The sequence below is a fragment of the Delphinapterus leucas genome, chromosome 13 (genome assembly GCF_059928025.1).
Source record: "Delphinapterus leucas isolate spDelLeu-1000000601 "Yukka" chromosome 13, BTC_Dleu_Yukka2, whole genome shotgun sequence".
Taxonomy (NCBI): domain Eukaryota; kingdom Metazoa; phylum Chordata; class Mammalia; order Artiodactyla; family Monodontidae; genus Delphinapterus; species Delphinapterus leucas.
In genome coordinates, this window is record NC_143141.1 from 20,241,958 (window position 1) to 20,256,204 (window position 14,247).

General features: G+C 45.0%; 2 protein-coding genes and 1 non-coding gene across 3 annotated transcripts in view; 1 reads left to right on the plus strand and 2 right to left on the minus strand.

Moving 5' to 3' along the window:
• Positions 1-14,247, minus strand: part of CTNNA2 (catenin alpha 2) — a 1,031,201-nt gene that overhangs the window by 347,058 nt on the left and 669,896 nt on the right. The window lies entirely within an intron of this gene.
• LOC115804174 (small nucleolar RNA SNORA72) lies at positions 3,659-3,781 on the minus strand. Its single transcript, XR_004025026.1, has one exon. It is a non-coding gene; the product is annotated as a small nucleolar RNA SNORA72 (small nucleolar RNA).
• LRRTM1 (leucine rich repeat transmembrane neuronal 1) lies at positions 8,459-10,409 on the plus strand. The gene has a single exon (XM_089922506.1). The coding sequence runs from the start codon at positions 8,841-8,843 to the stop codon at positions 10,407-10,409; it is 1,569 nt and encodes a 522-aa protein (XP_089778632.1). The 5' UTR covers positions 8,459-8,840.

The following is a 14,247-nucleotide window of genomic DNA, read 5'->3' on the forward strand; positions in this document are numbered from 1 at the left end:
AAGGTATTCTCAAGGTGCCTGTGAGAGATTAAGAAGTGGTTCCAGAGAATGGGAGATGATGGAATAAAGACATAAATGCATCCAACTGGTTAATTTACTACAGAAGGCTCACTGCTCATGGATGGTGGGGGATTTCCTATACAAACTAGATCTGTGAAACGAAGCCACATATAAATGGCATTAATGTGTGTGACTTCGAAAGTTTTCACCTTCCTGGGTTAATAATTTGTGCCTATACGTCAATGTAATATAAAGGCTTTTTATATTTAGCTCAGATTCCCCAGGCTATTGATTAGGCAAGAATTCAAACCAGTTAATAAAGTCGATTCAACAAGAATCTCTACAAAGCCAGCACTGTGTCAGACTGCACTAAGAGGAAAGGGGGCAGGTTTATCACTGTAATGTGGCAATTCCAATGCTCTTTGTATATGGTTTCTCATATATGATAGTCTTTCACATCTTTAGAGGTAGATATTAAAGGAGACTAAAAGCAGGAAAATAACAAGTCTTTCCTTAAGGAATTTCATTTTACCTGCAAAGACAAAATTAGCAACATCTGGAAAACAAGATAATTAAATGCCAAGATGTATCAGGGACAGAACTTACTACAGAATCAAATTGGTTCCATTACTTGTGGCTAGGATGAGGAGGTAAGACTTGCTAATACCAAGCAGAAGAACTATAGTTGTCTGGCTATCCCCATAAATTCTTGGGGCCTGACAGAAAACTGATTCTTGCACCAGCATCCTGTTACAGTGTTTGAGATCTAAACCTTAGAATCACTTCTTGGTATGGTGAGAGCCAACTTAAAGTCAAATATACCTATGGGTTTACAATTAAATAAATGCTTCCTAAGCTGTTTTGGCACATTGGTTTGATGTTAACAGATGTCCCAAATAAGTGGGTGAAACCATGAAAAACAAGATTTCTCGTGATTGAGATAGTGTGTTGTGAATAGCAAAGAACAGAGTCTAGTGCATTTCACAAATATATTTAAACATTCTTACCTCCACAGAGTATTTTAAGTAACACGGCATTAAACTATTTTCAGACATTAACACCTTTGCAAAAATAATTTGGCTGGACAGCCACTTAATAAGATTGGCAATGAAATGCTCGTGAGCTCCCAGAGGGAACACTGAAGACCCCAAAGCCCAAGCCTCCACCTGCCTCTTCAGGAAGGAGGGAGGAAATGGCAATGGGAAGGAAGGATGGTTCCAAGGCACCAAGAACAGATTCCGACAGGGATCTCAGCCGGTGCCCCAGCCAGATGAAGGAAAGGGAACCAAAAGATGTTTCTATCTGTGTTGTAATGGAGTTTCTCAAGGAGAAGAAGAAAGCAGCAAAAGAGATATTGAGGGTGAAATATGTACAAACTTTCAGGAGTATAATCTGGCCTTATGTATTGAAAGTCTTTTAAAACTCTCCACTCTTTGAATACCAATACTACTTCTGGAATTAAAATTTAAAGACACAGTTGCCTAAATGTGCAAGGGTATATGTCCTAGTCTGTTCAGGCTGCTATAACAAACTACCATAGACTTGGTGGTTAAACAACAAACATTTCTTTCTCACAGTTCTGCAGGCTTGGAAGTCCAATGTCAAGGCACCTACAGATTCGGTATCTGGTGAGAGCCTGCCTCCTAGTTCATGGACATCCGTATTCTCACTGTGTCCTCACATGACAGAAAGGGCCTGAGAGCTCTCTGGGTCTCTTTTATAAGAGCACCAATCTCATTCATGAGGGCTCCACTCTCGTGACCTAATAACCTCTGGCAGGCCCCACCTCCGAATACCATCACATTGGGGATTAGGTTTCAATATATGAATTCTGGGGGGCACAAACATCCAGTCTATAGTAGTATATGTATGAGGAAGTTCATCCCAGTCATTTCATAAGAGCTAAAAACCATAAACAACATAATTGGTAAAAAAGGGGGATGGGTAAAATAAATAGAATGGTCTGTAGCCATTGAAGATGATCCTATCAATTTGTATTCTGGATATGGGAATATATCAACAATGAAAAAAAATAGTTACAAAGTAATATGTATAATGTTATCATATTTTTAGAAAATATAGATATATGTGAAATAGTAAAATTCTAAAAGAATATGTACCCAAAAATTAATAGTTTATCTCCAGGTGGTTGAATTTTAGGTGACAATCTTCATTTAAAATATTTTTTCTTGCTTTTTTCTCCCATTTTTCATTTTTCTATAATAAAAAGGTAACACTTAGACATCCATGAGAAATACATACAGATTGACAGTGATAAGAAAACTGAGGTGTAATATAAGCCAGGAACTGCCTAAGGCTAGCATGTACAAGGGCTCTCTATACTTACTGCCTTACCAACAGTAAAACCAAACTTTATTAAGAGCCCTACTAAGTGCTAAGTACTGAGATAGACACAGACTTCGCATTCTACATGTTTGAAATCTAATAGGACAGAGAACAAGATTCAGAAGACGTGAGGTTTTTGTCCAAATTCTAGCACCCATCTTGGGCAATCACTTAACATTTCTGGCCCTTCAATTCCTGAATTATAAACTAGGAAATTAATGATACTTGAGTTACTTTTTCAGGATAGAATTTGTGAGTGCTCCAACAGAGTGCTTCTTAAAATTTAATTTTAACCTGGAACTAATGGTAAAATGCAGATTTGATTCAATGGGTCTAGGAAGGCACCCTAAACTTCTGCCTTTCTAACATGCTCCAGGCCTGCTAGTCCTATGCTTATATTTTCAAGTTGCAAAATTCGAATATACACGATATCATTGAATTTTCCCCAAGAATCCTTTAAGATAGCCATCCTTGGTCCTGTTTCACTGATAATGGAGTGACCTGTGTAGGAACAAACTGAGAGAACATGGCAAAGCAAGGAACCCCAGCTGAAGTCTTTTTATTCCTAATCTCCAAGATGTTAAGGTCCCATTCAGTTCTAAAATACTATAATTAGAAATGGCTGCCACACTCATATAAAGTGAACCACGCCAGGAGCAGTATTGGTAAAGGTAAGCTGCTAATATAGTTCAGAGGAATAAGAGATCACTTTACATGGGAATCAGTTAAGAAGTCATAGAAGGGAACTTCCCTGTCACTCCAGTGGTTAAGACTCTGTGCTTCCACTGCAGGGGACATGGGTTTGATCCCTGGTCAGGGAACTAGGATCCTACACGCCGCGTGGCATGGGCAAGAAAAAAAAAAAACGTCATAGAGGAAATTTGACATCAGCCTTGAAGGATGGCTAGAATGAAGGCAAGCAAAGATGGAGAGAGTATATACAACAGTTAGGTATAATATGGCATGATCAGAGCACATGGCAGTACAGAGGGAGCTTATAGAAAGGGGCCCAGGACAGCAGAACAGGCCTCAGGAACTAACCCAGGTATTTATTACAAAAGTCAAAGATAACCCTAAGGTGTTCAGTCTTAGAGGTTAGAAGAATACAGCAAACTAAAATTTTCAGTATAGCATTGGAAGCCCTTTTAAAAAAAAGTTTACAGTTCATTTAATGGCAAATGGTAATCATCCAATTAACAATGGTTATCTTCAAAAGTTATTACACTAGCTGTGATGTCATTTCTCAAGGTTGGTCACATACCTAAAGTCACACACACTTCCCACATAAGATGTATCATACAAAGCAGACTTGGTTTATCACCAGTATTTATAAAACCAGGCCTAGGGAAAGAACTAGGTCTGGGGACCAATGGATGGTCTTAATATAGCGAATGTTTGGAAGCCCTTTACCAACTTCCTTCCTCTCCCAACACAGATTCCATTTGTCCCTGTATATCTTCTTCCCCCGGAGAACTAGGGAATTAATCCACTCATCATGATATATGCATTTCAGTTCCCCATCATAGGTATGCCTTCACGATGCCCATCTCTCCAGTCAGTGAGCCTTGAGCCCTTAAACTACTTCAAACACTTTACTTCCTTCACTGGTCCCATTTGACCTGTCAGCTCTTCACATTTGTATGTTCTAGAGACATTTACTCTCAAGCACTGGGCCATATATAATTATTACCGGCTAAGTCTCTCAGTGTCTGCTGCTCTTCCCTACCTAAAGCTCCAGGAGGAAAGCACTAAGTAATTGCATTTCTTTGGTTTACTCCCATGACTTAATATCAATGCAAGATGTTAGGTGTTGCCTTAGTGCTAACCATAGCACTACCTTGTTTTAAGAGGAGGATAAGCTTGATAAGAAAAATGACCTTTTTTTAATGTGTTCCTCCTAAGTGGATCTCCCGAGAGAAACCTTACAACCCTCACCCTTTGGCCCCATATACATCTTCAGAGGTGCTCTGTAAAAGGCCAGTTATATGCTGTGTGCCCACAGTAACAACAGAGTTAATTCTCTCCTTTTGAAATTGTGACTCCCACCCTCCTCCCCTACATCTAAACGTTTCCTTTTAAAGAAAAGCCAGTGCTCACTGCTCCTGAAAAGTAAAGACAACCACATAAAGACCAAGGTCCAGGCTGGAGCAAGCAATGACAGAACATTAAAATCACCACTTGAATTTGTCTTTCCTTGAACACTGCCAAAGATGACTATTGGAAGGTCAATCCTCAGAATGCATGCTCATTTCAGACTTTTGTCACTTTCACCTCTATGTTCACAAACTATTTTGACTCAAATAAACGAATTGGAGGTGGCCTTCAGTTGAGATGAAATGGGAGAGGTACAACATTTCAAGAAAAAAAAAACAACAACAACTTTATGTGACCACTCCCCTAGCACCCCATCACAACATAAAGTACCAAGAAGAAGCAAGGAGGGTTTATTATGCAAAGGTTAATGTATCAGTATAAGGTTTAGAAGAGGAGGAATTAATTACCTCTCCCTCCTCCAAACTATACTTCTGGCCTCTCCAGCTGCATCGAGCTTGCTCTTCCACCTCTTAGTTCCAGATTGTGTTGTGGCAATCAGATCCATACTTCACGTACCCCTGAGTTCCTTCCCATTTGCTGAGTCCACGTTTTCAAGATTCTTATCCTTTCTTACCCCACTCCCCAATCACATGTTGGCCTAATGGCCTGAGGTGCCTTTCTTGCTCAGCTACTATGGCAGTTCAGCAAGATACGCTAAATATCTTTCCCCATACAAACACGGAAAATAACAAGGGTGTTTTTAAAGTGTGTAAAATATCTCTCAGCAGCATCCGACGCTGAAGGAGAAGACATTTACCAAAAGAAACCTGTGCTTAGCCCAGAAAAAGAGCTTGATCATGTATATACACAATCGTCACATTACAGCCTGATGCATTAGATGTTCTCACAAGAGAGGTAAAGAGTTATGAGAGATCAAACATGAGGAAAGAAAGAAGTTTATGTGAGCTCTTTCCTTTTTTTTTACTTTTTAGTGTGTTGGACCCTAAGAGGCATGACATTAAAACTCATGAAAACCAGCTATATCAGCCTGCTTTGGTGACTCAAAAGTTGTCGTTTCTCGACTCAACTTTGCTGAAACACTTGATTCATGTTGTTCTTATTTAACCTAATTTGCATTGATTTAATCAGGGCTGGTATGCTTTAAATACATAATAAATTGGGATTCTGCAACTTAGATGACTTAGAATAGCTAAATTTCAATAAAGCTCATTTCAATCTGTTAATGTATACGGTTCTGCCAAGGGGTTTAAAACCGTAGAAAAGATGCAAACTTGCCACATTAGAAGTGGGAAAGATTTAAAGACACCATCCAGATGAAATGATTTGCAGGATAATAATGTGAAAAGCAATATATATGTACATATGTATTTTTTAATTACAGCCTAGACATATCTTCTACGTTTTGAGTATCATACTTAGAAGAAAGCTCACATATAAATGCAGTGAATTTAATTTTATTTTCCTTCCTTCTTGCCAACACTCAACTCTTTTCTGCCTCTGTACCAGCTCTACAAATCAAGTGACATCCAAAGTGGGACCTCTTCTTGCCCATTTGGCAGGCTCTAGCACCACTTTGCAAGCTGCCTGCATTAGGAGAATTTTCTTCCTAGCAGCCATGGGGATTGGGTGGCTTGTACTCACAATACTTGCTGAATGGTTGGCCAATGTTTACCCCTGCCTGCCCCAGCTCCCCAACCCTTTAGAGTTTATGGCTCAATCAGCCGGCTTGCTGTGAGGAATAATTGTCTTGGCAAGAGGTGAAAACTCTTGATGGTGAAATTGTCTGTCTGTTAAAGTGTTCCGCAGCACCCTGGAGGTGCCAGTGCCCAGTCCAGAGTCAGGCAGGAGGCAAGAGGGCTGGAGAGGTGACCATCAAGAATGGGAAAGGAAGGCCACCACTTTGGTGCGAGACAGAAAATAACCTATCTGTGCCAGTAACAAGCTGTGAGACCTCGGATAATCACCCGATGTCTCTGTACCTCAGTTTCGTCATGTGCAAAATTCAGATTTTCTAATGTCTCTTTTAGCTCCTAAGGCAGCATGTGACGTCTAGGACATTTCAGCTTTGTTTTCTTTCCAATTGAAGGATGCATCTCAGATATGAATGACCAGGCCAGAGCTCAGAGGAATACGAAACGGAATGATTCATGCCCCTGTTCATAAAACTTTTCCTGAAAAGTACTACTAGTCTTTGGTGACTTTGATTCCACTGGTTAGTAGTGTCTTTAGCTTGAATGTAAGGAGCAACTTAGTTATTTGTCCAAAGCCAGCCCAACCCTGGAGCTTTGGTAATCCACCTCATTCTTATCAATGAGAGCACAACTATAGATAATGCCCACTTATTTTCAGTTCCTAAGAGTCAGATATGATGGGAATTAGAAGTGAGGAGCTGGAAATTCACATTGGATTCTCCCTATTGCCTCCTTGGGCATATTTGTCAAGAAGGTAGGCTTATCCACTCACTTCCAGCTGGGTTTCTCTTTTTTTTTTTTTTTTTTTTAACAGATGACCAACAGGTCCCTGACAACAGCAATGCAGACCCTCTCCAGACCAGCTGGAACAAGACAGAGCTCAACATAAGAAGCTTAAGGAGCCCATCCATAAATGAGTGTTAATGGAAATAATCAGGCCAAGACCTCTTCATGCTCAGATGATACAATTTAGTAACAGTCTCAAAGATTAAGTACTGGGTGTATATATAGAAAGGGGTAGGCTTCGTGAGGGTTTAAACTACCCCTTCTCCTCTCATCCTCTCGCACATTCTCCTGGAGCGGAGTGTACTGCAGGGTTCTGTAATCACCATGAGTAGCACGTCAGGGTCAGCCCTCCCGGTGTCAGACATTAGAATCTTTCTTTAATCCACCCGGGACCCCACAGACATCTATGGAGACTGGTGAAGCCCCAGAGGGATCTCGGGCAAGAAAAACTCCCTGTACACAGACATAGGTTTCTGCCACTCTAGGTCTACCGCCAGGACCAGGATGGCTTTCCAAATCCGCTGAGTTTGGAAAGCATTCCCCCACCCACCACCTAAAATTGCTGGCTTACTGCAGAACTCCAGTGCCCGCAAGGGAAAAAAGAAAAATCTCAGCCAAATCCCCACAATCATTGCTTTCCTCTAGCTTCTCTCAAGTTGCTTTTCTAAAGCAAAGGACCAAATGTTGATTTCTCTACAGATTCCTACGTATCTCTTACACGTAGACAGCTTTAAAGGGGGAGGGGGGAACGTTCCCCAAAGGGAAGGGGAGGGCGGAACAGAATATTTCAGTCTCCCACTTGGAAATATCTTGTCGTTGATGATGCTTTTCCAAACCTCCATCCCCTCTCCTTTTTTTTTTTTTTTCTTTTTGGAAATATGGACCAAAAAGCTGAAAGTTATTTCCATTTCATCAAAGAACATATATTACTTTAGTGGCTCGGGAGAATGTTGGTTTTCTGCCCACCCCTTTTCAATCTGCCCAAGTCTGAGGTGCTCCGGGAAGACGCACAATCGTGAGCAGCTTACGACACTCAGTGAGCAGTAGGTGCCGGTGCAAGCTCGCGCCTCACACTGCCTGGCGGAGGGAAGGAGCCCGGGCGCCGGGCACCGCTCCCCGCTCCCAGCGCCGCCACCCGAGCCGCCCGCCGCCCGCACCTCCCCGCCGCCCGCAAAGCATGAGCGAGCCCGCTCTCCGCAGCCGCCCCGGGCGCGAATGGCAGGCTGTCTCCGCGGAGCAAAAGGTGGCGCCGGTCAGTGGTCCTTTCCAATGACGGACATTAACCAGACTGTCAAATCCTGGGGAGTCGCGAGCCCCGAGTTTGGAGTTTTTTTTTCCCCACAACGTCACAGTCCGAACTGCAGAGGGAAAGGACAGCGGCAGGAAGGCGAAGCCCCGGCTCCCGCACGCAGTTGGGAAACTTGCGGGTCCTAGAAGTCGCCTCCCCGCCTCGCCGGCCGCCCTTGCAGCCCCGAGCGGAGCAGCAAAGTGAGACATTGTGCGCCTGCCAGATCCGCCGGCCGCGGACCGGGGCTGCCTCGGAAACACAGAGGGGTCTTCTCTCGCCCTGCATATAATTAGCCTGCACACAAAGGGAGCAGCTGAATGGAGGTTGTCACTCTCTGGAAAAGGGTGGGTAAGACACTTTTTAATTAAATTCTTTCCCGAAGATTTTTTTTTTTTTTCCTCCCTTTGCTGCAGCATCTAACATGGACCAAATCACCATCTCTTTGATCTTTCCGTGGCTGTGAACTTTCTATGCTGCCCAGCTTTCTGCATGCTTAGAGGTGAACGTGTGGCTTTGGGGAGGGGGGGTCCTGCTTTATTTCAATGTATTTATTTGATTTTTGCCCTTTTCTCCCCCTCCCCCGCTCCCCCTCCCTCGGAATAAAATATGATGTAGATTTCTGACCGAGCGCTTCCAATGGACATTCTCCAGCCTCTCTGGAAAGATTCTCGCTAATGGATTTCCTGCTGCTCGGTCTCTGTCTATACTGGCTGCTGAGGAGGCCCTCGGGGGTGGTCTTGTGTTTGCTGGGGGCCTGCTTTCAGATGCTGCCCGCCGCCCCCAGCGGGTGCCCGCAGCTGTGCCGGTGCGAGGGGCGGCTGCTGTACTGCGAGGCGCTCAACCTCACCGAGGCGCCCCACAACCTGTCCGGCCTGCTGGGCTTGTCCCTGCGCTACAACAGCCTCTCGGAGCTGCGCGCCGGCCAGTTCACGGGGTTAATGCAGCTCACGTGGCTCTATCTGGATCACAATCACATCTGCTCGGTGCAGGGGGACGCCTTTCAGAAACTGCGCCGAGTTAAGGAACTCACACTGAGTTCCAACCAGATCACCCAACTGGCCAACACCACCTTCCGGCCCATGCCCAACCTGCGCAGCGTGGACCTCTCGTACAACAAGCTGCAGGCGCTCGCGCCCGATCTCTTCCACGGGCTGCGGAAGCTCACCACGCTGCACATGCGGGCCAACGCCATCCAGTTCGTGCCCGTGCGCATCTTCCAGGACTGCCGCAGCCTCAAGTTTCTCGACATCGGATACAATCAGCTCAAGAGTCTGGCGCGCAACTCTTTCGCCGGCTTGTTCAAGCTCACCGAGCTGCACCTGGAGCACAACGACTTGGTCAAGGTGAACTTTGCCCACTTCCCCCGCCTCATCTCCCTGCACTCGCTCTGCCTGAGGAGGAACAAGGTGGCCATTGTGGTCAGCTCGCTGGACTGGGTATGGAACCTGGAGAAAATGGACCTGTCGGGCAACGAGATCGAGTACATGGAGCCCCATGTGTTCGAGACCGTGCCACACCTCCAGTCCCTGCAGCTGGACTCCAACCGTCTCACCTACATCGAGCCCCGTATCCTCAACTCCTGGAAGTCGCTGACGAGCGTCACCCTGGCCGGGAACCTCTGGGACTGTGGGCGCAACGTGTGCGCCCTGGCCTCATGGCTCAGCAACTTCCAGGGGCGCTACGATGGCAACTTGCAGTGCGCCAGCCCCGAGTACGCACAGGGCGAGGACGTCCTGGACGCAGTGTACGCTTTCCACCTGTGCGAGGAGGGGGCCGAGCCCACCAGCGGCCACCTGCTCTCCGCCGTCACCAACCGCAGCGACCTGGGATCCCCCGCCGGCCCGGCCACCACTCTCGCTGACGGCAGGGAGGGGCAGCCCGACAGCACGCCTGAGCTGGCTACCGTGGCCCTCCCCGGCGGCGAACACGCCGAGAACGCTGTGCAGATTCACAAGGTGGTCACCGGCACCATGGCCCTCATTTTCTCCTTCCTCATCGTGGTCCTGGTGCTCTATGTCTCTTGGAAGTGCTTCCCAGCCAGTCTCAGGCAGCTCAGACAGTGCTTTGTGACGCAGCGCAGGAAGCAAAAGCAGAAACAGACCATGCATCAGATGGCTGCCATGTCTGCCCAGGAATACTACGTTGATTACAAACCGAACCACATTGAGGGAGCCCTGGTCATCATCAACGAGTATGGCTCGTGTACCTGCCACCAGCAGCCCGCCAGGGAATGCGAGGTGTGATTGTCCCAGTGGCTCCCAACCCGTGCGCTACCAAATATGCCTGGACAGCCGGGGCGGGCCGGCAAGCACCAGGCTGGGGTCTCCTGTCTGTGCTCTGATATGCTCCTTGACTGAAACCGCAAGGGGATCTCTCCCAGAGACTTGACATTTTAGCTTTATTGTGTCTTAAAAACAAAAACGAGATAAAACACAACAAAACCCCACCCCACAACCTTCAGGACAGTCTATCTTAAATTTCATATGAGAACTCCTTCCTCCCTTTGAAGATCTGTCCATATTCAGGAATCTGAGAGTGTAAAAAGGTACCAATCATTGATTTTTTTTTTGTAAACTTAAAATGTTTAAAATAAAATAGCATTTACAGTTTTTACAGACTGGTGTAACCTAAATGAATTGTTACCTGGTTAAGAGTGAAGCAACAGTTAGAATTTCCTCCCCCCACCGTGTGTGTGTGTGTGTGTGTGTGTGTGTGTGTGTGTGTGTGTGTGTAGGGGTGATCTAGTGGCCACAGGGAAAATCCAGAAATTCAGAAGTAGCCAGGCTCATTTTGAAACATTAAGAAGGACAAACAGCTTATCAGGTGGATGTACCCCACATGATTAAGGACTGAAAAAAGCAAGACCCTTTATATTATATTTGGGGGTGGGGGGGTACAGTGCAATCTAGCCACTTCAAAGCAATTGAAAGGCAGACTGAGGACTGAGCATCCTTGCTCAGCCTTTAAGGCAGAGATCATTGCAAATGCTTTTTAAAAGGCAGTGCCACACAGTTTTTCTTATGAGCAGGAAACATTTTTGCACTTAATACAAGCATCTTTCAAATCGATTCAAAATCTCACCCCCAAATGCCACTGGTTCACTATTCTACGCCTTTGATTCAGCAGACTTAGTAGCATTTGTTCCCTTTTCCATACTGTCTCAAGTGAAAGACCCTCATCTCCTGCTCTCTGTGGTCTGACTCAGGGAAATAAGGCGGAATACAAATGTTCGGTGATGAAAGCTGTGCTTTCTGGAGCTTATTGGTAAGACTGCAGCAAGCTGAGGCTCTCAGCAGTGACAGCACACTCCTAGTTGCTCTGGGGAACAGTGGGAAAATTCTACCCTGGGCTGAACTCCTCCCTGGGTGCTGCTTGTAGCAGGAGACTTTAGGGGCAGACGGGATACAGAAGTGATGGGGGTGCGGTGGGATGGGGAAAATGAGCTTTTGATCCTATGTTCCAATGTTACTGAAACAGGAATAATTTGTTCACCCAAGACAGAAAAGCTGCCTCTCTTCAGATCGCCCTGTTGTGTGATGCCTGCTTTCCTGTGTTGTCTTAGTTTTTTTCTGTGTTGGGGTCAGTGATTTCCCCTTCCCAACCTCATAGGTTTCCAGGTCCACAGAGGTGTGGGTTGTTTATTGAACTAAATTCAAGAGTGGTAGCAGGTGGCGATGTGGGGAAGGGACAGGGGAGGAGTATGTGTGATGGTCTTTCACTAGCTAGCAATTTAAGCAAATGTGTGATTGAAATAAACTGTCATGAGTGACAGCTGGTGAGCTAATGTTGCCCATGTCCAGAAGTTTTTCTCAAACTCAGGTGCTCACCCCTCTGAATGATCTTACAGACTGGCATCTTTCTTTTTTCCTTTTCTTTTGGGAGAGAGAGCCAAGTCTGAATAGCAGGAAGAGGGATGGGGGGAGAAAACATACACCACCCTCTCCCCAAATGCAAATGCCTCCGGCCACCTACCTAAAAAGGCACAATCAGCTGTTTGAAATGTAGAATGGCATCACCAGGAGGTTTACTTAATCTGAGGGCTGTTAGTAGATTTCTCTCCTACCAATGGAGAACCCAATATGCTTAAAAATACTGGTTCTAAGAGGTTCTTTCAAGAGAAATATTTTGCAAATGTCTCTAAGATGTTAAGCCTTGGTGGAGAGCTTCTTACACACGCACAGACGCGTGGGTGCGCGCGCGTGCGCACACCCACCTCCCCATAATCTCATTTTCTCTGACCAGGAAACTTCATCTTATTTTGTTTATAATTAAAACATGACTTTATGACACATACCATGCACGCAACACCCATTTAAACTAGTAATGTTCTAGAAGAGAGACGCTTTGATAACTTTGAGGGGGTTTTGGATTTAGTCTAAGAATGATCATTTGGGAATGCCACTGTAAACAGCATCTCACTTGGAGGGCAGGGACTGCAGGAATATCTATAATGAAACCTCAATAAAGAGACCTCCTCTAGGAGACAACAGACCTTTTCTGGGAAAAAAAAAAAAAAATCCCCCAATTGTGCAACTGAAGGATTCAATTCAATCCTTGGATTCCATGGATTTGATGTGCTCCTAGGAAGGTTCCTGAAATCCAGTGCCAAAAGCTGCTCTGGCTTGGTGCATTAAGGGCGGTGTTGGTGTGCTTACAGGGAAAGCTCCCAGAAGCAAAGCCTTATTGGCAAACATCAGAAGCACAGATCCACCCTACCCCCTAGAAATATGGATATTGGAAACTGGAGAATTTCTCTCCTATCTCTAAGACTTTTTCCCTCTTTATTCTTCTTTTGTAAATGTGGCCATGAGAAAAAGCTAGAGAATAATCATGCTTTGTTATTTGCTGCTGCCACCCCTACCCACTGTATGACTAAACACCACGTATGTAGAAGATCTGAAGCCCAAGTAAATCTAATGAAATACTATTGTAAACAGGACTCTGTCACCTGAGACCTGGAGAACAAATGATGGTCATGAATACTGTGTTCTTAATTTGTTTGTGTGTGTTTGTGTGTGTGTGTGTGTGTCTGACTGTCTCTATGCTGTGTGCCTTTATAGGCAAGGAAATATGTTTCCTACACAAACAGAAATTTAGCTCACTTCATTTCATGCTCCTGCACCTCTTGCTTTGGAGAATGGCAGCAGATGGGGGAAGGCAAGAATGAGGGAAATTGGTAGATTTAACTAAGGTTTTATGACACTTGAAATCTTTTCTTTCTTAAATTAATTGATCTTTAAGCTTCAAGAAACTTGCTCTGTCTGACCCCCTCTAAGGAAACTACTGAGCATTTAAAAGACAATCTGATTTTTTAAAGGTGTAGCACCCTTTTTGTTGTTGTTCTTCCCTCAGAGGGTGCTGATCTCCTTGTCCTGTGCTGTGTGGAAGGAATTTAAGACCTGGGCATTGTCTCTTCCTGGGCATTGTGATGGATTAACCCTCCATTTGCAGTACCTTCCCAGCTGATTAAAGTTCAGCCCTAGTATAGAGGTTTCTCAAATATTTATATAGAAAAAAAAGTCCTTTCAAATGACAAATGACACTCTCAGACCAGTCTTAGCCCCGATAGTTTTTTTTTTTTAGGTGGTACCAGAGTGAGCAGGTTAAATGAAACCCATCCTTTGGCCTTCACTCTGAGGAAACGCAGCCCCTGGGGCTCAGACTCCAGCCCTGATAGTTGAGAACGCCAGCCAGCCCAGGCTCTCAAGACTGCAAAGTTGCCATCATAAAGAAAAGGTTATTCCAGTAAAAGGAAACTTTTAAAATTCATTTTTAATATTCTCTCAAGCTCTTCAAAGTCTAAGAGTGCCTTACCTTTTTTCCCCTGCCTTCAGGAAGGAGACATTCGGTATGGCTTAGCATCAACAGCACGTTTATGAGTACGTGTAAGTCATTAGAGGGGCAGACACTACCTGTTATTTCTCTCAAGTTTCCTGAGCAACTGCACACAGATCACTGGAGGGCTTAGGGGCCTCCTGTGTTGCTGGGTTACATTAATCGACTTGTCAGCAAGTTCGGCACTTATTCTGTCTGGTGCAGCCATGTAGAAGGAAGCACTGGTGGATCACACATCCTGGGATC

Excerpts from the sequence above, each read along its gene's own strand:
- LRRTM1 (XM_089922506.1), top strand. The coding sequence starts at position 8,841 with ATGGATTTCCTGCTGCTCGGTCTCTGTCTATACTGGCTGCTGAGGAGG.